General features: G+C 38.1%; 1 protein-coding gene across 5 annotated transcripts in view; it reads left to right on the top strand.

Moving 5' to 3' along the window:
- CNTNAP5 (contactin associated protein family member 5) overlaps positions 1-24,613 on the top strand; it is an 884,209-nt gene that overhangs the window by 388,769 nt on the left and 470,827 nt on the right. For all 5 annotated transcript variants that reach the window (XM_055262660.1, XM_055262659.1, XM_055262661.1 and 2 more), the window contains exons 5-6: positions 4,182-4,385; positions 16,506-16,690. In XM_055262660.1, the coding sequence (XP_055118635.1) occupies positions 4,182-4,385; positions 16,506-16,690 (389 nt within the window). The remainder of the gene's footprint in view (positions 1-4,181; positions 4,386-16,505; positions 16,691-24,613) is intronic.

Below are 24,613 nucleotides of genomic sequence, written 5' to 3'. Positions count from 1 at the left end.
GCAGCGCATGGGAAAGAGCTCAGTGAACTCAACGTGGGTGGGTCAGACAGGGTATATTTGAATCCTGGCCCTGGCATTTGCTCACTATATACCTCTTCGTCTCTTTGTGCTGTGTTTTTCTTATTTGTGAAGTGGGAATAGTAATAGTATTTTCCTCAAAGTTTAATTGATGTGATTAAATGAGTTCATGTGCAAAAAACATTTAGAGAATTGCAGGGCTTGTGATGTGGGCTCCACACACATTATCCTAGCCCCACACATACATGCATATGCACATACACTAAAATCACAGCATGCCTGGAGCAGTGTGAGGCTTGAAGAAAGGAACAGAGGATGAGGTGGGAGAGGTGAACAGAGCAGGATCATGTGGGGTCCTGGAGACTGAAATTAAGCAGGGCAAAGCAAGTTCACTGAAATACTTTAGCAATGCTGAGGTGTGATGTTCCTTACGTTTTTAAAGTTAAAAAATGTGTCAGGTGAAGGTGGCAAAAGTGGAATCTGGGAGGCAGTTCTGAAACTATTAATAGAAAACGGAAAGCAGGCAGTGATGATGAGGGCGTGAGTGCACGCCTACTCAGTGTGATGTGAAGGCTACTGAATTCCAAACCCAAACAGAATTTTTCATACCAAGTTCTTGATAACATCTTTATGCCATGCTTGAAAATCTTCACTACTGAGTACTTTCTTTCTATAAATAAGGAAATGTGGGGATAAAATGTTATTGAATACCTTTGTATTTTCAGGTCTGAGATTGCGCAATTTTCACAATGACTTTGAAGGTAGGTTGCTATAAGCCCCATTATACAAATAGAAGAACTGGAGCTCAAAGAAATCAAGAAAGTTGCTTCAACCAACCCCCGCCCCCAGGTAGTAAGGAGCAAAACCAGAACTGAAACCCAGCTCTGTTAGACTTGTTCTACTGATTGGTTTAGTTTTCTCTAGGTCGCATGACAACGTGGAGATGTGTTTTCTTAAGAGATAACCTATGTCCCTTTGCCATCAACGTTTGTATCCTCAGTTAACTCACTAGACTAGGCAGATATTGGAGGGAATGGAATGCAGATCATAGTAACAATGATGAATGGAGAGGGAGGTGAGTGAGTGAATGGACTGGAGAAAAGAAAACATTTGGAGTTCAGCACTTGACCCAAGAACTCAGGCCTGCATGAGGGGTCCTGGCGGCCAAGTACACTGGAGTATGACCTTATAAAATGAAGAGGGATGGGGGAAATAGCAGCAACATAATGAATATTTATATTTACATAAATTTCTCCATAACCATTGCTTAGACAAAAAAGTGTCAGAGAGAGAGATATATATATAATTTATTAATATAAATATTATATATAATTTATTTATATAGATATTATGTATATTTATATTAATAAATTTTTAATAAATATTATATAAAATATTTGTTTATATAAATATTAATCCAAATTCTCTCACTGCATTCTTACAATCAGTTGTAAGTGTAATTGAATACATTGTTATGCATCATTTTACAAGGATGGAAAGTAAGGCCCATAGTTTTGACATAAACTTAACCCCAGTCAGACACTTGGTGAGTAGTAGAGCTGCTTTATAGAGTGCTCCTCTCCTTAGTTTAATGTCTTTACCAGGGAACCAAAGGCAAATTTCCTCCATGTAGTTTTACTTCACCACACATGGGACCCCACGTGCCATGTTCAGGCTCTGTGCTCAGTGCTGGTGCTGGCTGGGAGATGAAGAGTATAGTGGTGGTATGAGTGAGTGGACATGATGTATACAATTTGTGGATGGTGACTCTCACATGGCATGTGATAGCAAAAACAGAGGGGTGTACCCAGTGCTAGGGAAACCCAAAGTTCAGATGCAGTATCTGTCTATGGGGGTGGGACAAATACAACCATGAATAATAATGGAATTGAGTTACTGCTTCAAAGACACACCACATGCGGTATGTCTCAGCTTGCAAGAAATGCCTCAGTGGGAACTAGAGATCTTTCTGCCCCTTCTCCATCATGCTGGCCTCCTGCAGTACTAAGATGCACCAAACATTCTCATGCCTCTGGTCTCCCTCCTGGAGACACTGGGTCCCTCCTTTCCCTGGGGTAATTCCTACATATTGTTAAAGGCCAATATACCACTCACTTTCTCCAAGAAACCCTGTCTGAATCTACCCGCTTTGAACTGAGTCAGTTTGGTGAGCATTACTGTGAGCATTAATCTCTGCATTTGCCTTTAGAACCTCTGTGGGACACTATGTGGTCCTTCTACTCACTGTTGGGCACTAAAGGGACTACCTAGGACACAATTTCTACTCCACAATCTGGTACAGTGGCAGAGTACAAGCAATCAGAAGAGAATATTAATATTGTGTACATTGTGATGTATGCACTCTGAACACACTAATTTCAGTTAGAGTGTGAGAAGCCAAAACATGACAGAACAAGAAGCTTGGTGCTACTTTGGCATCCCTGGGAAGTAAACATCTGAATCAAAATGGAAGAAGAAGCATTTGGGGTAAGAAGGTAGAGTGCCAACCAATAGAGTGGCCTAGATAGGAACTAAAGGATTCCTGTTATTTCAGTTACTACTAATACCTCTCCTATCTATTATTGATTTAACACAAATAATATGCCACCCACAATGAGTTCACATTGATGTGTCATCACTTTGTAAGTCTTAGCACATGTACTTCTCCAAGCAGTTTTCTCTAATGGATATAATTATCTTCATCCTATAAATAATACAATCACCTTAGACCAAGGTGACCCAACCAACAAACTATGGCCATCACAGTTTAGAATCCACTATCTTCTCTATACCACAGTCCTCACTATTACATGAGTGGTGGCAGCTGTTGGTCTGTGGCCCCACTTTGGTCTGGGTGGAATCCTAGCTGAGATAACAGTCATAAGTGCATTGATGAGGTAGGGAGGGGAGGTGTTGAGAAAGGTGGAAATTTGTGAAAGTCTCTTTGTATATGGACAGTTTCTTTGTAAAGTCTAGGTTTCCATCAGCAACCTTTTGGTTAGGACACTTTATTCCATATAAATAAATTGTGAAATTGGGTTTTAAAACTAATTACAGAAAAGTATTATTTCATTTTCCTTTTCATTTCAGAACCACAGATTCACAAAGAATGTTTCTAGATCCTTGGAAAAAAAATGATCATTGTGTATGTTCATACTGAGGATTTTAATTACATGCTGAATAACAGAAAAATTGAGTTTTCTTAGGTACTCAATTTTAAATAGAAAATCCCACCCCCTCCACATAATCACCACAATCCCACCCACAGAACATGGTATATAATGAATCAGTTTCAATTTATAATTAAACAGTCTTACATTTTTCTACAATAACAGCTCATTATAAAAGTTTTTGTAATTAAAAAATAGAAAAAAAAACCGTGAAAATAACCTAAAACAACACATTCCAAATAGAATCTCTATTCGATTTTTGGCATAATTTGTCAGATATGTTTACACATACCTGTTACATAAGTTTATCTAAATCATGGTTACTTGACCTTCAACTTTTTTTGCCTTGACAATAAGGAATTGAATGTTTTGTATAAAAACACTAAAATGATAAATATCACTAGCACAGATAAGGCAGTTATGGCAGGAATGTAATACATTTGCCCTCTTTGTTCAAATAACAAGTCTTCTTTTGCTGAGTATTTTTTTCCACTGAACCCAGTAGAAGCCTCAGAATCCTTCTCAACACAAACTTCTAGGGAGACAGTACTATGTGGAGTTGTCATCATAATTATATCTATTTTTCATCTCTAATGTTGTGTCTGAGATAAGGAGATCAAGTGGTTCTGACTGTCAGGAAGACAAATCAAGAGAGATTATTCTAAGCCATCTGACATAGTAAGCCAGATGTAGGTACTTGTGGTGTTCTCACCTTGTCTCCTCCAGCAAAAGCTGACATATCACTAATGAGAGATTTTACTTCTAAACTGATGATCAGTTCACTTTTAGTCAGTGTGTGGGGATTACTTGTAAATGAATAATTCCCTTGAGTCTAATTAGGTTGGTTCTAGTCTACATGTTTCCTGTTGAGACCAGACCTGGCAGATCTCAAGAACGTTTCTGTGAACTGGACATGAACTAAGATGGGAAACAGGAACAGCAGTCATGAGGATATGCACTGATTTTTCTCTCCCGCTCCTTTTTTGTTCCCAGAATCAGACGTTGCTGACTTTGATGGCCGAAGCTCACTTCTGTACAGGTTCAATCAGAAGTTGATGAGTACTCTCAAAGATGTGATCTCCCTGAAGTTCAAGAGCATGCAAGGAGATGGGGTCCTGTTCCATGGAGAAGGTCAGCGTGGAGACCACATCACCTTGGAACTCCAGAAGGGGAGGCTCGCCCTACACCTCAACTTGGGTAGGTTCAGACTTCCCCTTCCAATGCCAAGGGATGGAGAGCTCCTTTACTCCACAGGTCACAGTGTCTGACACTTGCAGTGTATCTGGTGGAAGTCTCTGGAGCACAGTATAAGTGATATTGGTGGGGATAGAAATGTTTAAGGCATGTACAGCATTCTTTGACACAATATAATATTGATATGTAGCGAGAGTTGCAAACTCATTGTTATGTATTTATTGACCTAACTACGTATTTATCCATTTAATTCTCTTAGTAACTCAAACTCTAAAAAAGCTTTCACAAGTTTAAGTATATACACATATTATAAGGAGGCTTGCTCAGAATCTATTCTGTTAGGTACATATAAGAAAGTTAACTTTCAGGGGGAAAATGATGGAGAAACATTTTGGTTGCTCTAGGTTATTTTGTTGGGGAAGAGGGGATCATATGTGTGAAGTGAAAAATCTAAGTTTCTAGGTATTCCCATGTCTTTTTAAGGGAAACTCTTTTCTTTAGGTGCTGTCACCATTCCAGGGTAAGCCCCAGACTCACCAGATTCCATTAAACTTAGTACAGAATGCCCTCCTGCCTCCACACAGTTAGGACATGGCCCCCCACTGTGGGCTGGCGTCCATCAGGGCCTGTAGCACTCTAGGCAGGTCGCGTTCATTGTGACCAACTTCTTATCCCAGAGAAAGAGGAGAGAGGCTCAGCCTCCTGTACATGATCAAAGGCACTTCTGAAGGAAGAGTAAGCTGAGTGCAAAAGGCAGGAGCACAGTTCCCAAGGATGCAAACCAAAAAAACGCTGTTCTATAGAAAAAAAGAAAGAAAGAAAGAGGTAAGCTGAAAAAAAAGTAAGTGGCCGTTTTTCATAAGAATGACTCCCTGCCTCCCATCTGATATTTACTAATACTAAAGGGAGAGGAAAATAGTTATCTTTTTGTCTTCACTATAAAATAGTAAAGAAGGAAAGAAATTGCAAAATGTAATTTGTAACCCCAAGTTGCATGGAAGATTGACAAAAAACCACAGTTAAGTACATTTTAGCAATTAGCTGGAGAGATATAAGGATGAATGTTAGTGCCACAAAAACTAAATAATATAGGTCTTTATTTTGAGGCACCTCTGAGGATCTTCTTGGGGCCCCATGGTGACTATAGGCAGGGGTAGCAGAAAGAATCTCTAGATTTCAAAGTTTAACTCAAAATTGACACCTAATATATTAGATATGCACACCAAAATACCTTTAAAAGTAGAATCTCACCTAGAAGAGAGTGGTAAAAAAATTTGCTGGTAACCTCATTGGTTGTAATTACCATAACTAAAGAAGCAAGCATCAGAGCTTTCTGAATGTTGGGTGCCCAAATACTACACAAACATGCATCAATACATTAACTGGTTTTCAGTTTTCCAGAAAGGAGATCGGATGAATTAAGTAGAGCCTCCCAGTTACAAGTGGCTCACACAGCATTGTGTGTTGGGGGTACAGTTACTATTACTTATCAATAGTAAAGCAAGTGTCTTCTACTGGTGACATTGTGAAATATTTCAGTGACTACTATTTAGATTCCCATTTCATCTATGGCATTTCATATCCAAAATTCTGCTCCCACATACAAAATCTAATGTTGTAAACCAGATACATTTGTGGTGTGAATGGTAGAAATAGCATAGGTGTGGTCATGTAACAAGTTTTGTTTTGATTACAGATGTGCAATCAAATTATGTTGTTTATTTTATGTATTATGTGATTTATTATAGTGAATGTCTTCTGAGCCTCAGTTTCCTTATTTCTAATCTGGGGATAATGACTTGTCTTGCAGAGTATGGACATGAAAACCAAGAACACTATAAATACATTTTCTATAGCAATGAGTAAACATGGACAAATGCCAAAACAGAACCTCCATATTGCTTATTTATTCAAACATTATCAGAATGCCTCACCCTGCACTATGCTGGCTTTTCTGAAAATAAATGGAATATTAAGATAAATAGCACCTACTGCTCACTATGTTACATAGATGGCAGGATAAGTCTGTCTTCCCAGTTTCCATCTTCTCTATATTTCCAATCATGGTGGTGATTAAGTAAAACCTTACTTGATGGAGGATTGAGTAGCAGGAACATATTTTATCTATATTCTGCATAGTTTTAAGATTTCTTCATCTTTTTTATCTGTCTCTGCAGCTCTTCCCTTTCTATCAGTTTACCACGGTTGAGTGTTTTCTGTACTTATCTGTTTTAAGCAGTCACCTAGGATACTTCTTAAATAGCATAAGTTTCTAGATTCCTCTTCTAGAGAAACACTGCCACAGATTAGTACTTTAGTCCCTCCTACCTCATTACAGCTAGAAGATCTCTGGAAGCACTAAGCAAAGGGGAGTGGTAATAGCTTTGCTTTGCCCATAATGGGAAATCTATAATGTAGGTTTCATAAGCACCAGGATAACACCTTGTTCACTTCTGTATCTCTAGCCTCTAGGAGAAACCCTTCCTAAAGTAGGTCCTTGAGGCAAATTGAGTACATTAGAATCAGGGTTTTCGTCTCAGATTTCATTATTCCTGTTGGGCTTGTTCACCTTCGAGCCTGCACTCCTGACTCCTCCATGATCCACCACTGTCTCTGACAATGGGGTATATTTACAGAATATTCACAATGTGGTAATGTCCAGTCCAATCCCCAAGGAAGACCTATGGCATAAGTATACATTAGCCCCAGTTTACAGATATGAAATAGTAGGCTCAAAAAGGATAAATTACTTGTCCCATTTACACAAATAGTGATTAGTGTAGCTACTATTACCATCTCCAGGTGTTTTACTATTAATTTTAGATTATAAAATATGTATCAGTTTTAGAAAACCTGAAAATAATATAAAAAAGGAAAAAAATCCAAATCCTACAACCTGGTTATCTCTTTTATTAACATTTTAGTATCTTTTAAATATTTATCTTAGTTATTTATATGAATTCTTTAAATAGTATTCTAAAATACTGTTGTTTTCCTGTTGTCACATAGCCTCAAAGGGGAAAGAGTTTGTAACATCCATGATCAGGTTTGTTATTTTAAAAAAATGAATCAGAAAAGCAAGAGAAAGACAGGAGAGGTGAGAGAGACAGAGAGAAAGAGAGGCAGGATCCAAGTTAATGGGTTAAAGACTAGTGCTGGTCAAATAAAGGAGAGAGTTTTGGTTTTTCCCACTCCAGTTTATATGGACATTTCAGCAGTGTCTCCTTTAGTGACAATTCTCCATCTGCAATGTGTATTCATTTTCTAATCAGTTACTTGCAATTCAGAAATTCAGGCTAAGAGTGAAGAAGTTCAGCACCACGGTCAGCTGCTCAGGATGGCACTGGGGACATATATAGTGTGCTGTTGTTCTTTTTTAGTGATGCTCTTTGATGAGTATCCAATTTACATTACATAGTTACCCTAACCCTTACTGTGCCTGGCTTGGGTAGAGACAGTTCTACGGCAAAATTGAACTATGTGGTTCCTCTTTGCCTACTTTCTTAGAGTAGAACATTGATATTTTTCCAGAACTACTAAATGGGAAAGAGATTTCTTCTTTCAATCCATAAGGGGGCTAGATATGTTCCCTTTCTCACTTTTTACACATCTCATTCAAATTGCCCATGGCAATCTGCCCTCTGCAGAATTACAATAGTCTGAACCCATTCATGCAGTTAGAGAATCAAAGAGCAGAGATATTACGTGACAAGAGAACTGTTGTAAGAATAAAGAAGACGTCAATAGTACATGCAGGTCAATCATCCTTACAAGATCCCAGTGCCTTTTAACTGAGGCAGGATGTTTATGCAATCCCCAGTATATACAGCTGTAGCAAAGTGAGACTCAAGTGAGACTCCTAGAATAGAACAAACATCTGAGGAGCACTTGGGGGCCGAGTACAGGGTTCAGGCGCCAAAGCATGTGATTGCATAATCAACCACTGAGGTGCCAGAGAAAGTTCTTTGCATCCTCCAAAGAGTCAAATGAACATTTAATTTGGCTCTTTTGAAACTCAGGCATTTTAGTCAGCCAACTCACACATATTTATGGAATGTTTATCATCTTTCTCGAATTGTACTAAATACTATAAACGTTTTTTTTTTACTTGCCATTTTTTGAGAGCCCACATTTAGGCATTGCATTAAACATTTAAAATACATATTTTATTTAAATTACACGACAATCCTACAATCTATATCCAAACCCATTTACAGATGAAGAACTGCTGGTCAGTGATTCCCAGTCAATGGCTCAAGGTCACATAGCTGCAAAGCTGTAGATATGGGGTTATAGCCTTATCCAATCCTACCCCAATTCTCCGATGTTAATAACTAAAATGTAATAAACTTTTATAAAACAAATAATAAAAATTATAAAACAATTCATAAAAATGTTAAATATCAGGCAAACAATATGTATGTGTTAAGTTCTGAGAATGGAGAGATGAGGAAGGAACAGAGGGATCCAGGATCAACCTTGAGTAATCTGGAGATTTTATTATGGAGAGGGGAGAAAAACAGGTATTTCATACAAAGAATCAATGGGATAAAATGCATCACATTTTTCATAAATTCTGTCATTATGCAATAAGAATAGGTTAAACAAATACAGTAAATCAGGCACTGAATTCTGCACTGGGGGTTAAAAGTTGGATTTATCAGTCTCTATTTTCAAGAGACTGTCAGCCTGGCAAAATAGTTATTTCTACTTACCTTTTAGCTTGGTTATATTAATTGGAAATACAATAACTATGCATCATCGAAATCATATAACAAATGTATTAAGATAATGTTTTCGAAGATAGCAAAGTCACAGAACACGGACACAAGTTAGACACCAGAGTAGAGCAACAACTCCTAAATCTGGAGAGTGTTTTTAGTCAATACAATTTAGAAATTTCTTAACAACTAAGGGCATGTGTTTCATTGCTTTAGGGAAGCATAGAGACTTGCTCTGGATTGAGAGTCAAGTCCATTGAAATCACATTGCTTCCTGTCCGTTTCTTATTTTCTTCAGGGCTCTCACTTGAATACTTAGGAGACCATTCACTAGCTTTGTGTATTGCCAAACAAAGTTGAAAGGGGTTACCTTTATAATACTGGCTGGGACAGGGAGGTGAAACTTGTCTTCTTATTCTGTGTCATGTCCTCCCTTCTAGTGTTGCCCCATTTTACTTTTCTACAGCTCTCTGTTTTCCAATCCATTAAATTCCTTTGCAAAAGAATGCCCTCCATTCCTACTAAGCTACATAACTTACATGCATATATGGGAGATACAGATAGTAAGAGCGTAAGAAATGAGGGAGAATCAGAGTATCCATTTTTCCACTAACAGTAGTGGAGAGAGTTTTAGCTTTGGAGTCAAATAGAGTTGGGTTGTAACCCCAATTCTTTGAGTCCTTAGTTAATCTTGTGGCTTGTTGGAGACTCACCTTTCTGCAGGGTTATTATAGTCAGGAATAATTATAACAACATATGTGAAGTGTTTAACTTGTGTGAGAAGCTTAAGAAATACAAGTGAATATCGGTGTTGATAATCTGACAAATTAAAGGTGGGTGGGAAAGTTGATTCTGATGATCTGATAGAGGCAGTCATGAGGGAATTCACATGAGTGGCCACCTATTTTATCAAGAGTAAATCAAGCCCTTTTCAAGAATGACTTTTTTTTTGTCAAATACAATCTTAAACACAAGAGTTCCCATCCCCCTTTTCTCAGGCTGTCTGAAATCCACAGATTATGAAAATTAAAGTGGCATCCATGTTTGAACAGTTAAGATAAGACCTAGAAAGAAGATTTAATCAAACAAGGCATTTGGTTGAAAATACCACAACATGCATGCCCTTTACCAGAAAATGTGAGTTCTAAGTAAGGGTGAAAGAATGGCATGCTTATCCACAGCATCTTGGGGTGGAGGGAGGAGGATAAACAGCTAAAGTTACACATTTTCTGCAAACATTTCAAGCTTCCTATAAAAATTGTTATATTTCTTAGGGCCTTGGGTAGTATACATATTATTTTGTTTTAACTATATTTTAAACCACATGAAAACAAGTTTTTATTTCATTAGAAATAATTATTTCCCTTATCTATGTCTGGCCCTAAAGTTAGTTTCTGTCTAGTTTTATTGTTTTTGTCCTTCACAATTGCCCATGAAAATTTTTATCTTTGTCTTAAGAAATTAGAAACTAGTTAAAACTAGTAATTGAACCTCAAATGCCATTGAGGTAAAACTTAAAATAGATATTCTAAGATCAAGAGTTTGATAATTTCTTGAGAATTAAGTGTTTTGTGATCTCTAATAATGGAAATTTCTAGGGAAAATGAAATGTTTCTGAGGACTACCATCCTACTCTTCTCATAAATACAATTCTAAACATCCTTTTTTAACGAAGAGCAGAAATTTTTTTCCCAGTTTTTTAACCAAACCAAGTTTCACTAAACTTATTTTGATATAAGATATCTGAGTGTTGGTATAGAATAACTAATGGAGAAAGAGTGATGAAATTTATCCATATGTGCTCCTTTTTGGTTAATTAATAAGTAACTTGTAATTCCCAAGAGACTCAATAATTACAATCAGTGATATATATTCTTCAACAAATATACTATGCAGTGTGAGGATTGTGTTTTTAATGAAGTTTATTTTTCTCGTTATCCAAAATAGTTATGCTCACTCTAAAACACAGAGAAAAGAAAAAAAAATGATTATGATAAAGGCATTCCTCAGTTTTAACCACACATAGTGCTTATTTGTGCCTTTTCCAGAATTGTTTTTAGTCTAGATTTTGTATTTTTGTCTTCTGCTCATGTATATTTTAAATCAGTATAGTCTAATTATTGAGTATTCTATTTATTAAATATTACTTTTAATTTTATCAAAAAGGGCAGTCACTACTGAGTACACTTTTGAAATAATGTAAATATTTTATAAATATCATTTTGATGGCTATTTAATATAATACTTCATCTGGTGAGTCTACATAAATGTATTAAGATTTTTTTCTCCTTCCAAATTATTGGACATTATATCCAATTTTTAAATCACTGGCCACTTAAAAGTTTTTCCACAACATTTCAGCTTGCTCTTTTAGAATACATTTACAGAAAGTGGATTACTGGGCAAAAAGTTGTGAACAGAAGTTTAAGTCCCTTGATACTAACTGAAATGTTTCTCCATAAAATTGGTGGGACTCAATTTTGCATTATCTTTGGGCATATATATATATATTATATATATATATGCACTAAGTAAATGAACAATGTAAACAAGGAGCAATGCTAATCCACTTTTGAGAAAAGGTCAACAAATTGCTTTAAGTATTCATAAAAATTTCATGAGCTACTTTGCATAAAATGATGTGTGTTAATTAAGTTTATGGTTTCATTAGATGCAGTAAGTGAAAGGTAGTCACTATTTATTTAAGAAGTATTTTTATTTTCCTAAAGTCTTAAAATTATAAGGAGCAGAATTGTTGGATGCAATGAGAGTGGCAAACTTTCTGAGCCAAAGTTAAGACCCAGGAGAGAAAGGGCTGACATTAGACCTTGAGGAGGGTAAAGGTAAAGTTACTGATGCTAGCTCTGCTTCCCACAGTGGAGATGTTCCTGCCCACTGAGATGGTGGTGATGATGGTGGCAGTGGATGCAAGAACGGTATAGTGAGCAACAACCAACATAATCTACTACTAGAAGCTTTAGGATTTGAAGATCCCAATCATGTACTTAGAGAACTTTGATCCAGTCAACATAATAAATACCACCCTATCCAATTTACTAGTGTTCTCCTGACATTTTAAAGTTATACAATCTATTTCACTAAATAAGGCCACTCAAGGATTTTAAAATAGTGGAATTTAGACAATTTGGTAGCCATCTCAAAACAGAAAGGTAGAACTGTGCCTCATACCTTACATCAGAATAAATTTCAGTTGAAAGGAAGTAGAGAAAACTAGAAGGATTCTTCAATGATCTCAAGATAAGGAGTACCTTTTAGACTATTATACAAATCCAAAAGCTATAAAAGAAAAATGACAGATTTGTTCCCAATACACAAATACCTGAGCGGTGAATTAAAAAAATCAAACAAACAAAAACACCAAAGCAACATCATAAACAAAGAAAGGCAAAAAGATATTTTCAAAATTCATATCACAGGCAAAATATAGGAAGAGACAGCTCAAAGAAAAGGAAATAAAAATAAAAAGATTTTCAACCTTATTCTTATTAAAAGAAATGCATATTAAAATTACTCAGAAATGCACTTTTTTAACTACCAGACAGGCCAAATTTTAAAGCTAGACCATATGTTGTTGGCAAGTCTGTGGTAAAGGCACTCCTAGGCATTTAAATAGGCACGGTCTTTATATAGGACAATTTGGCAGTGTTTGTCAAAATTGCCAATGTGAAAGAAAGCCTTTGTCCTCCAATTCTTCATCTAAGAATCAATGCTACAAATATGCTTGTGCCCAAGTGACATAATATCCACATAATAAAGTATTTCAACAGTTTTAAAGATCTAAAGTAGATAGAAACATCTAAATTTGTATCACTAGGAAGCTCATTAAGTGAAATATGATATGTTCTATATATCATATATATGATTATATATTATTTATATATAATGTATCATATATGTGTATACATCACATATATTATATTATATATGTATATGTATTAGAGCATGGAATACTATGCAGCTATAAAAAGGATGGGAAAGCTCTTTGTATTTTGATAAAGATTTTCAGGATAGATTAAATAAAAATGGAAAGTTGGAGATAAATGCACATTCTATTTTACCATCAGGGTAAAAAATTAAAAGAGTACAAATAAAGAAAATCTATCTTTGCTGCTTGCATACACCTAATATTTTTCTGGAAGCACAAGCAAGTCATTAACAGCAGTGATTACCTGGGGCTATGGAAGATAAGCAGATGGAGGAAGCGAGGAAGGGAGGCAGGGAGGGTGTGTTACTATAAGCAAAGTTACATAAAAAATAAAATCAGTTTGACTGATTCATAATATTTATAAAAGTTATTTTTTGAAGCAGGATAGGGTGGAAAATATTAAAATATTTTATTTTAATCATTATTATTATTGGCTCTATTAAAAAACTCAGTAGCTCATTAAAGGCCACAAAAACAGCACATAGAACAAATAAGTTGGGGAAAAGGTGTAATTCCTTGCCCTGTTTTTAATTAATTACTTTATTTATTTGTGTATGTGTGTGTGATGTATAATGACTTTAAATTTTCAAATGTTTAATATTTGGACTTACTTGAATAAATTATTGTTCAATGCCTTTTTTATTTTAAGAAAAAAGTGAGATGCAGCTCAATTTCAAAGTGAAAACTCCAATATTAAATCTACCTGCCTTGTTACATCTGGAACTGACAGTTTATAAAGCATAAAGTTTCCTTCAGCCAATGTTAGCTCCTGAATCATTTCATTTTATACATAAAAACTGTGTGTGGGGTGGCGGTGGTGGTGTTCTTTGTTCTATCTCCCTCAGCTGGAGGCCACCTCCTGCCAATGCCTCATCATTACTTGTATCCCATTCTTCCTGTACTCTTCTTGCCTGAACCCCTTTATGCCCCATCTATCCAGATTATGGCCAATCTTATAGCCAGTCTTACCTTCTAACTCAATTCCCCCACAGCTGCCAAAATAACCTTTCTTAAAAGTAATCTGCTGGCCGGGCGCAGTGGCTCACACCTGTAATCCCATACTTTGGGAAGCCAGGGCGGCGGATCGCTTGAGGTCAGGAGTTCAAGACCAGCTGGGTCAACATGGTGAAAACCCGTTTCTACCAAAAATATAAAAAATTAGCCTCATGTGGTGGCCCATGCCTATAATCCCAGCTATTCTAGAGGCTGAGGCAGAAGAATCTCTTGAACCCAGGAGGCAGGGGTTGTAGTGAGCCCAGATCGTACCACTGCACACATTCCAGCCTGGGTGACACAGGTAGACTGCATCTCAAAACAAACAAACAAAAAAACACAGTAATCTGCATTAGTAACCTCTGCCTACTCAAAGTTCCATTTCTTAAAAAAGATGTAAACTGTGTGACCTAGCCTACAAAGTCCTGGATAATGGGATCCAGGCTGACGAGCTCCTGGCACTCAGCTGCTGGAAGTCCTGGGCCACGCTCCCCTATATCTCTAAACCTGGCTGCTGCTTCTCCTGGCCTTGCAACCATGCTCCTCCTTCCCTCAGGTTTCAGCCTGTCCCTGCTGCATAAGGAGGGTTTCACAGCACCGCACTCTGCATTTCCATGGCTCTGTGCACTAAGTGCTGGAAACCTGAATACATTTTATAGATTTATTTGATGAACATCTCTACATTAAGACCACTGAGATCTTCAGAGAGGACAGTATACCTTTAAACTCCATGTCTCCTTGACACATTACTTGTCACTGTGACCAGCTCAGGTGGATCACACAATTTTTTTTTTTTTTTTTTTTTTAGATGAAGTTTTGCTCTTGTGGCCTGGCCCAGGCTAGAGTGGAATGGCACGATCTCAGCTCACTGCAACCTCTGCCTCCCAGGTTCAAGCGATTCGCCTGCCTGAGCCTCCCAAGTAGCTGGGATTACAGGCGTCCATCACCTCCCCTGGCTAATTTTTTTTTTTTTTTTGGAGTTTTAGTAGAGATGGGGTTTCACCACATTGGCCAGCCTGGTCTCAAACTCCTGACTTAAGGTGATCCGCCTGCCTTGGCCTCCCAAAGTGCTGGGATTACAGGCGTGAGCCACTGCACCTGGCTTACAATACCTTTCTATAGGAGAAAGAAAGGGAGGGAGGGAGAAAAAATGAAAATATCTTTTAATTCATTAGCATAATCCATCAAACAATGACAACTCAGAAGTTGTGGAACAAACCAATGAAATCAAGTCAGCTATTAATTCACCAGCTCTACTTTTCTAATTATAATGAGTCTGATGCTTCTAACCCTGTATGAAGCAACCAAGTTACTCAGTGAAGGGAATAGTGCCTTGGGCCATAATGGAGGTGGGAGTGAGCAGCCTTCGGGGAAGTGGCAGCTCCTGCCTGCTGAATGTCACACTGTTGAACAGGCTGCTGCAGCTGTACTGGAGAAAACATTTCCAAGAGAGAAGAGACAGACATTTAGCTTTCAGTTACTGAGGAACTTAATATATAAAATGTTGCAAAAATTGAAAATGTATATATACACAAACTTTAGTTCTATTTAATTGTTCATTTTCTAAGGTTGATGCAAGTTCCGGAGGGGAAGATAAAAGCCGTAATCTTTTTGGTAGAGGGGTACAGCCGGGGACTTCCATAAAATTGAGAGAGAAGGAGGGGAGAGGGGGAACCAGGCAGGTTGGATTGCAAAGCATGCCTTTCCAGCTGCATCTCTCATGTCTTCTCAAGAGGGTCTCCAAGCTCAACAGAGGCTAAATCCTCAACAGTATGACCCGAGTCGTGATCCATAGCTGTGGTCAAAGTAAAAAGGATGAGGCAGACCTAGATTCAAGTCCTGACTGTACCTGAGGCATGCATGCCTCACCTCCTTGAGCCTCAGAGTTCCCATTTGTCAAATGGAGATGATAATTTTCCTTTAGAGGATTAAAGATGAAGGTTATTTCTTCCTAAGTGCCATGCATACAGTAGGTACTCAGCCATGGCATATGGGACGATTATTTCCTTGCCACTGCTTTTGCCCACAAACTTACTAGCTGTTTTCCCTTTATGTAACCCAGCTTTACCCCTTCTCCCAGGCACAGCTCCTAATTGGCTTTCTCTACTCAAGAACCACTCAAACTCAAAGAATATGCATTCTTTCTAAAAACAAAATCTCCATTTTCAATCATATTTATGTAGCCATAAGGACCTAGTTCCTTTTATTATTTAATTTTTCAAGTCTTGAAAACATGCACATGCCCTATTTTGTCTGGAAGGAGGTATGCATATTGAACTTGATTCTGGAATCTGTGGGCAAAGCCTGTTAATCCTTCCCAGGTCCAATACAGTTCCAGGCCTGTAGGGAGACATCATTCTTTGCCTTTAGAACAGAGATAGCTGCCTTTGCTTTTGGAGCATTCTGGTGTGCAAAGCTGCCCTTGGACACAGACATCATCTTGCCTCTCTCCCCTCTTCACAGATGACAGCAAAGCACGCTTCAGCAGCAGCTTGCCCTCTGCCATCCTGGGCAGCCTCCTGGATGACCAGCACTGGCACTCGGTCCTCATTGAGCGGGTGGGCAAGCAGGTGAACTTCACGGTGGACAAGCACACACAGCACTTCCGCACCAAGGGCGAGACAGATGCCTTAGACATTGACTATGAGGTGAGTTGATCCTCCTCCCTGTACCTCCTCGGCCCCTTGCTTCAATGAACGCAGCAAGAAAATCAGTGAGCAGAGCAACTGAGAGAAGTGGTGGGGCACTGAGGAGTCTTACCCTGGGACTTACTTCCTCCATCTATGCCAGATAGTCTACAAGGAAAGGAGTGCAGCCAGAGAATCTGAGCAGTGAGGGAGTGATGGGCTAAACCACAAGATGGAAGCTCTGTGCATTTTAAAATCAGCAGGTCTCCTTCTCATTTTTTTTTCTGCTTGTAGCCTTTCTGCGCCACTGCCTAGTCTCTTGGTTATGTATCTCCCTAAAAAAAAGACTTAAATTATCTGTGGTGATGAAAGATATTTAAATTATAAACAAAACCCATGGAAACTAAAACCTGCAGTCGAAACACTACCCTTTGACTTTCACTCTTCCGATGCAAACTTTTGACTAATACCATGGCGAGCTGTTTCTTCCCTGCTCTCTTGTAGAAGAGGTACAGTGAAATGCATCAATTCAATACAAAGAAGGTTGCACAAAGCTCTGCTAACTGGCAGCCAAGAGTTTGCCATCTTTGCTAGTAGTTCAATTCAAGGAATGCATATTGTGCCCCTGCTGTACAGCAGGCTCTGCTGGGCCATAAATATTCAGTCTCTGAGTTGGAGAAACTGAGATAAGCCCTTGCAGAACAAGGAGGTAAAGGCTACAGTGGATGAAGCCCCTGTCACTGAAGGTTTAGAATAGAGAAATTTTATATTTATATAATTCTGTATTTATATAGGAAACAGGGAACTTAATTCAACCTTGAAAAATGGTAGAAGTTTTCTAGCAGGAGATGCTGCTAGGTCTTGAAAGAATAGGGTTAGAAGATTGGGGAGGCATGCCAGAGCATGGTTCAAAAAACGTCAAAAGGTCCAGTATTTATGGAATTCAAAAGAATAGGCCATCAGTGGTGTGTTTGAGTCAGCTTGTTACCAGTTCATGAGTTTCAAGTGTTAGATTTTCAGAAATTTTGTGAGCCCTTGGTTAACCTAGCCATTATTAAAAATTAAGTTGGCCGGGCGTGGTGGCTCACACCTGTAATCTCAGCACTTTGGGAAGCGGAGACCAGCAGATCACGAGGTCGGGAGATAGAGACCATCCTGGGTAACATGGTGAAACCCCGTCACTACTAAAAACACAAAAAACTAGCCTGGCATGGCTGCTAGTGCCTGTAGTCCCTGATACTCGGGAGGCTGAGGCAGGAGAATCGCTTGAACCTGGGAGGTGGAGCTTGCAGTGAGCCGAGATCGTGCCACTGCACTCCAGCCCGGCAGACAGAGTGAGACTCTGTCTCAAAAATAATAATAATAATAATAATTAAGTTACATAAACTTGAAATTAGTTTTAAAAGCTAATACATTCATTGATTTCTAATTATTTCACTATATTATATCGATTTGCCTATCTTTTAACTAAAGGTGTTCTGGAGGAATTTCATGACTATTCTATCTGTGTTGTGGGGATACTGTAGGTTGGGTTGCTACCACATAGCTCTTCCCAATTCCATGTTCAGTGAAATCCCTTTGACAGCTTGAAGTCTACCATAGTGGAAATACTTATACCACAGAGGTTGACATACGTTACAAATCAGGGACTGCTTTATTGTTTTGTGCATTGTCTAGACCAGGGGTCAGAAAACTACCTGGCTTGTCTGACTTGAGGCCTGATTTTTTATGACGTGTGAGTTAAGACTAATTTTCACATTTTTAAAGGATTGTAAAGGAAATAAATAAATTTTTCAAAAAGAATATATGACAGAGACTTTATGTGCTACAGATAAAATCATTCAACAAAAGTCAGCAAAAGCATTCTATAAAACTCAACTGGTTATACAGAACTTACAATAATAGATTATTGCATATTTTGTCATTATTCATAAATTGTGTGCTACACATTGTTAATACCATTAAAATAATCTTACATTTGGATACACAGTCATGGCAAACCAACACGTACATACCTGTGGGTACGTATGTGTTCCTGTGTCCCACCCTGGGCAGTCTGCTAGGAGACAATTTCAATCACGAGTGGGATAGATAATAGAACAGTGGAGGTGGAGATGAATAATTTAAAAATTGGGACTTACTTTTTCAATCACTGTCGTGAGAATAAGAGAGCTCTTTTGATCTTAACCTTAGTTTAGTATACTGTGGATAAAATATGCCATTCATTAACTTCAAAAAAGAATTTGTCTCTCTTTGACTCAGAATACAAGATAACAGGTGGATATTTTTGAGTTGCTGAAAACTGGAAATCTGTGAATATCAATTGCTTTCCTTTGTCAACTTGTTTAATTGATTGACAAAAGAAAGAACACACTCAATATTGGAACCACCTCAAAGAAAAGAGATATCTTCTATAAACTCGAAGACAACAACAGCAACAACAGCAAAACAAACAAACAAACAAACAAAAAAACAAAAACAAAAACAAAAAACCTATAAAATCATCTGGAAGTCTCGTCATTCTCCCCCACATACTTTCCCTTTAATGTCCCAGAAGATGGTTCTAAAATTGACTCTGTTGCCAGATTTAATGTTTATTTAGAAGCCCATGTCTGCTTATATTTTGTCTCTTGTGTATGGAATCTGTATGAAATCACAGCTGAGTGACATTATAATGAAAGTCAGCATTTAGGGAAATGAAATCCGATGAAGCTGGAACTGATTTCTTTAGGGCGTGCACGGATGTCTTGGTGCCTTATAAAATGTGCTTCCTAGGAAAGAGGCACCTTGAAACATTCCTCTGAAGTAACCTCTGCTTTAGGGAATTCAAGTCTTCTCCAGATTGTTCAGCCAGCTTGCTCCAATGATCATAAAAGAAGACAGATTGTCTGTAATAGTGGCGTTTGACATTAGCTGTAGTGGAAGACAAGAGTTACGTGTCAAGAGAAACCTCCAGCCTTTGAAGATTCTCCCCGAAGGCTGTGTGGAGATGAAAGAGCACTGGTGCAGAAACCCTGTGTTCTAGTCACCACATGACCACTAACTGGCTGTGTAAACCTGGGAAATACAAATTTCTAACTTCAGTCATCCAGAAGCAAGATCCGCACCCCTGTTGGAAGGAATGGAGCTAAACAGGATATGTAAATCTAAGGTCTATTTTATCGCAATGTTGCATATCAATTAGAATCTACATTGATTTGCTTTCTGCCATGCGCCCATATGTGCACAAATGAGGCCTAGATATCACCAGCTAGAGGACAACAGTCATGTCTTTGTGTGCCAATGACTAATTTCTGGAGCATGTACTACTCTGATATATACTTCTGTACCCTGTCTAATTTTATATCAAAGCAAATATAATTATGCAAACCTATGTTTCTTTTTACTGTTTACCACGATGTGGTAATAATGGCAAGAAAAGGTAGTAGCTTTCATTATTCATCTTAGACTACCTTAGGGAATATCAATCAAATGACACAATGACTTTCTATAAAGCAACTAGCATGAACTTTGCTGCACTAAGATGTCTGCAGTAGTCTGTTTCCCTTCCTGCCCAGAAGGCAAACAGACAAGGGCTCACAGAATGTGCTGTCAAAAAAAAAAAAAAAAAAGAGGCAGAATGTAGATCCTTTTCTTCTCATTAAAATGTCTTCTCAGTTTACATCACTTAACCCATGTGACTTCTCCAAACGCTGCTAGAAAGAGTGTAGCAGCTCAATTTACTTCCAGCCTGGAGCAGAAGGGTTTAGAAAAAAAGGTATTTTTAGGACCTTTAGAAAAAATAGTTCTTTTCTAACATTTTTGTAATCCAAGAAGTCTTTTATTATCAAGAGTGCTCAGTAATCTTGTTTTACATAGCTATTTTGTAAGCTCTTAAACTGTTGAAAACATATTTGAAAAATATATATGATTTAGGAGTCAGGCGCAGTGTTTTTTCTGTAGTCCCAGCTAATTGGGAGGCTGAGGACGGAGGATGGCTTGAGCCCAGTTTACGGCTGCAGTGAGCTATGATAGCACCACTGCACTCCGGCCTGGGTAGCAGAATAAGACCCTGTCTCTTTAAAAAAAAAAAAAAAAAAAAATATATATATATATATATATATATATATATATATATACACACACACACACAAACACATACATAATGTATATATGTACATACCCAAATATATAATGTGTATATATATATATATACACATGCATATTTGATTTACATATTATCATTTCATAGATACTGAAAAGGCATTTTACAAAGTACAAAATATATATTCAATGAAAATTCTTAGTCAAAAAAACAAACAAAAAATTAGATTGAACTAAACATTTTAAAATACATAGATGTTTAATCTCTAAGAATAAGTTTCGCAGAAGTTTTAAATAGAGATCATATTTTTTAAACATAAGTGTTGGAGTTCTTCTAGGAATGGCATAAAATCCAGAAACTTGGAACTAAAATATATAAAAAATTTTGTCTATATAAAATTTTTTAAAACCATGTGACTGTTCACCAAAAAAACTATATAATTATGTCATCTTTCCAAGAACTTTAAAAAGTACTTCAAAAAAATCACACTTTGAGGCAGGGCTAGATTCCTGTCCAGTTCCCACTTGGACAGGCAAAACAGCGTGTGGAGACTCACATCGTGAACTTTGGTTCCAGAACAACTGTAGGAATACATTAGGAAAGCCCGGAGGACACACACACCCTCCAAAAGAAGCAGATTGCTCCTGCAGGACCTAGGAGACATCCCAAATACTGCGAGTGCCCAAACTGTGCAGGGAAAGGGAGATCATCCCACAAAAGGAGGATCATCTGCCCCTGAACACAAAGCCCCACTGGGGAACCTGAAGGTCTAGATTACGGGAGAAGATTCTGACCTTACTTGGAGCTCATTGAATTTAGAAAGCTGGGCAAAATACCCAAATGTGGAAGTAGCAGGAAAATCCTTGTGGGCTTGCTGAGTCAATTTCTGCCTTGCTTCACAGTGGAACTTCAGGAGGGCTACCAGAGGCACTGAGAAAAGGCCATAGGGAGAAGGAAATCTCTAGCTGAACTTTGTAACAATTTGAACCCATTAAGAAGTCTCCTGGCCAGAACTCAAGGGAGGGCATGAATCCAGTGTCCAGAATCCACAGGTAGGGGAAGTAGGAAAGCCCTACTTATTTTTGCAGCTAGGAGGCGGGTAGCCTAGGACAAGTTCACAGCCCTGCTTTCCCACTGCTTGGAAACAGACTTGGTGCTGTTGAGGGTGGGGCACAGTGAGAGTGAGACCAGCTCTTTGTGTTGCGTGGGAGCTGGGTGAGGCCTGTGACTGCCAGCTTTGCCCACTTCCCTGACAACCTGCATGACACAGCAAAGGCACCTATAATCCTTCTAGGAACATAACTTCGTTGACCTGGGAACCTCACCCCAATCCTCCACAGCGGTTGCCGCAAGACCTGCCCAAGTAGAGTCTGAGTTCAGACATGCCTAGCCCTTCCCCCACCTAATGGTCCTTCTCTACTCACCCTAGTAAATGAAGACAAAGGGCATATACTCTTGGGATATCTGGGGCCCTGGCCACCACCTGTTCCTCTCCATACTACTAAGGCTGATGCTTTCTTGAAAATGCCAGCTCCCGGGAGAAGGCCAACCACAACAAAAGTAGTGCATTAATCAAACAAAGCTACAGACTCTCACAGAGTCCACTTCAGGCCCCTGCAACCTCCACTAGAGCAGGTGCCCATATCCATGGCTGAGAGACCTACAGTTCTGTGTAGACAATCCACAGTACCAGCACGGAGCCTGGTAGACTTGCTGGGTGGCCAGATCCAGAAGAGAGATAACAATCACTACAGCTTGGCTCTCAGGAAGCCACATCCCTAGGAAAAGGGGGAGAGTACTACATCAAGGAAACACCCAGTGGGACATAAGGAACTGTACAATAGCCTTGTGTCCTAGACCTTCTCTCTCACATAGCCTACCCAAATGAAAAGGAACCAGAAAACCAACTCTGGTTATATGACAAAACAAGGTTCTTTAACACCCCCCCAAAAAATTGCACTAGCTTTCCAGCAATGGATCCAAATCAAGAAGAAATCCCTGATTTACCTGAAAAATAATTCAGAAGGTTAGTTATTAAGCTAATCAGTGAGGTACCAGAGAAAGTCAAAGCCCGACATAAGGAAATAAAAAAAAAAAAAATCATGCAAGAAGTGAAGGGAGAAATATTCAGTGAGATAAATAGCACAAATAAAAAACAATCAAAACTTTAGGAATCAACAGATGCACTTAAAGAAATGCAAAATGCTCTCAAAATTCTCAGCAATAGAATCAAACAAGTAGAAGAAAGAACTTCAGAGCTCAGAGACAAGGTTTTTAAATAAACCCAATCCAACAAAGGCAAAGAAAATAGAATAAGAAAATATGAACAAAGCATCCAAGATGTCTGGGATTATGTTAAACAATCGAACCTAAGAATAATTGGCATTCCTGAGGAAGAAGAGAAATCTAAATGTTTGGAAAATATATTTGGGGGAATAATCAAGGAAAACTTCCCTGTCCTTGCTAGATAACTAGATATCCAAATATAAGAAGCCCAAAGAACACCTGGGAAATTCATCACCAAAAGATCATTGCCTAGACACATTGTCAGCAGATTATCTAAAGTTAAGATGAAGGAAAGAATCTTAAGAGCCATGAGGCAAAAACACCAGGTAACCTACAAAGGAAAACCTATCAGATTAACAGCAGATTGTGCAGCACAAATCCTACAAGCTAGAAGGGATTGGGGCCTTATCTTCAACTTCCACAAACAAAACAATTATCAGCCAAGAATTTTTACCCAGCAAAACTAAGCTTCATAAATGAAGGAAAGATACAATCTTTTTCAGACAAACAAATGCTGAGAGAATTTGCCACTACCAAGCCAGCACTACAAGAACTGCTAAAAGGAGCTCTAAATCTTGAAACAAATCCTGGAAACACATCAAAACAGAGCCTCTTTAAAGCATAAATCTCACAGGACCTACAAAACAAAAAATACAATTTAAAAAACAAAAAACAAAAACAGGGTATACAGGCAAAAAATAGCACAATGAATGAAATTTTACCCCACGTCTCAATACTAACATTGAATATAAATGGCCTAAATGCTCCACTTAAAACATACAGAATTGCAGAATGGATAAGAGTTCACCAACCAGCTATCTGCTGCCTTCAAGAGACACACCTAACACATAAGAAGTCACATAAACTTAAGGTAAAGGGATGGAAAAAGGCATTCCATGAAAATGGACAGCAAAAGTGAGCAGGTGTAGCTATTCTCATATTAGACAAAACAGACTTTAAAGCAACAGCAGTTAAAAGAGATAAAGAGAGTCATTATACAGTGATAAAAGGCCTTGTCCCACAGGAAATTATCATAATCATAAATATATATGCACCTAACTCTGGAGCTCCCAAATTGTCAAAACAATTACTACTAGACCTAAGATATAGACAGCAACTAAATAATAGTGCGGGACTTTAATACTCCACTGACAGCACTAGACAGGTCATCAAGACAGAAAGTCAACGAATAAATGATAGATTTAACCTACACCCTGGAACAAATGTAGTTAAAAGATATTTACAGAACATTCCACCCAACAACCACAGGCATTCTATTCAACAGTGCATAGAATGTTCTCCAAGATAGAGGATATCGTAGGCCACAAAATGAACCTCAATACATTCAAGAAAACTGAAATTATATCAAGCACTTGCTCAGAACATGGGGGAATAAATCTGAAAATCAACTCCAAAAAGAACCTTCAAAACCATGCAAACACATGGAAATTAAATAATCCACTCCCGAATGATCATTTGGTCAAAAATGAAATCAAGATGAAAATTAAAAAAATTTTTGAACTGAATGACAGTAGTCATTCACAACCTGTCAAAACCTCTGGGATACAGCAAAA

The sequence above is a fragment of the Symphalangus syndactylus genome, chromosome 22 (genome assembly GCF_028878055.3).
Source record: "Symphalangus syndactylus isolate Jambi chromosome 22, NHGRI_mSymSyn1-v2.1_pri, whole genome shotgun sequence".
Classification (NCBI taxonomy): domain Eukaryota; kingdom Metazoa; phylum Chordata; class Mammalia; order Primates; family Hylobatidae; genus Symphalangus; species Symphalangus syndactylus.
Note: the sequence above shows the minus strand (reverse complement) of the source record. Positions and strands in the feature narration are given on the sequence as shown.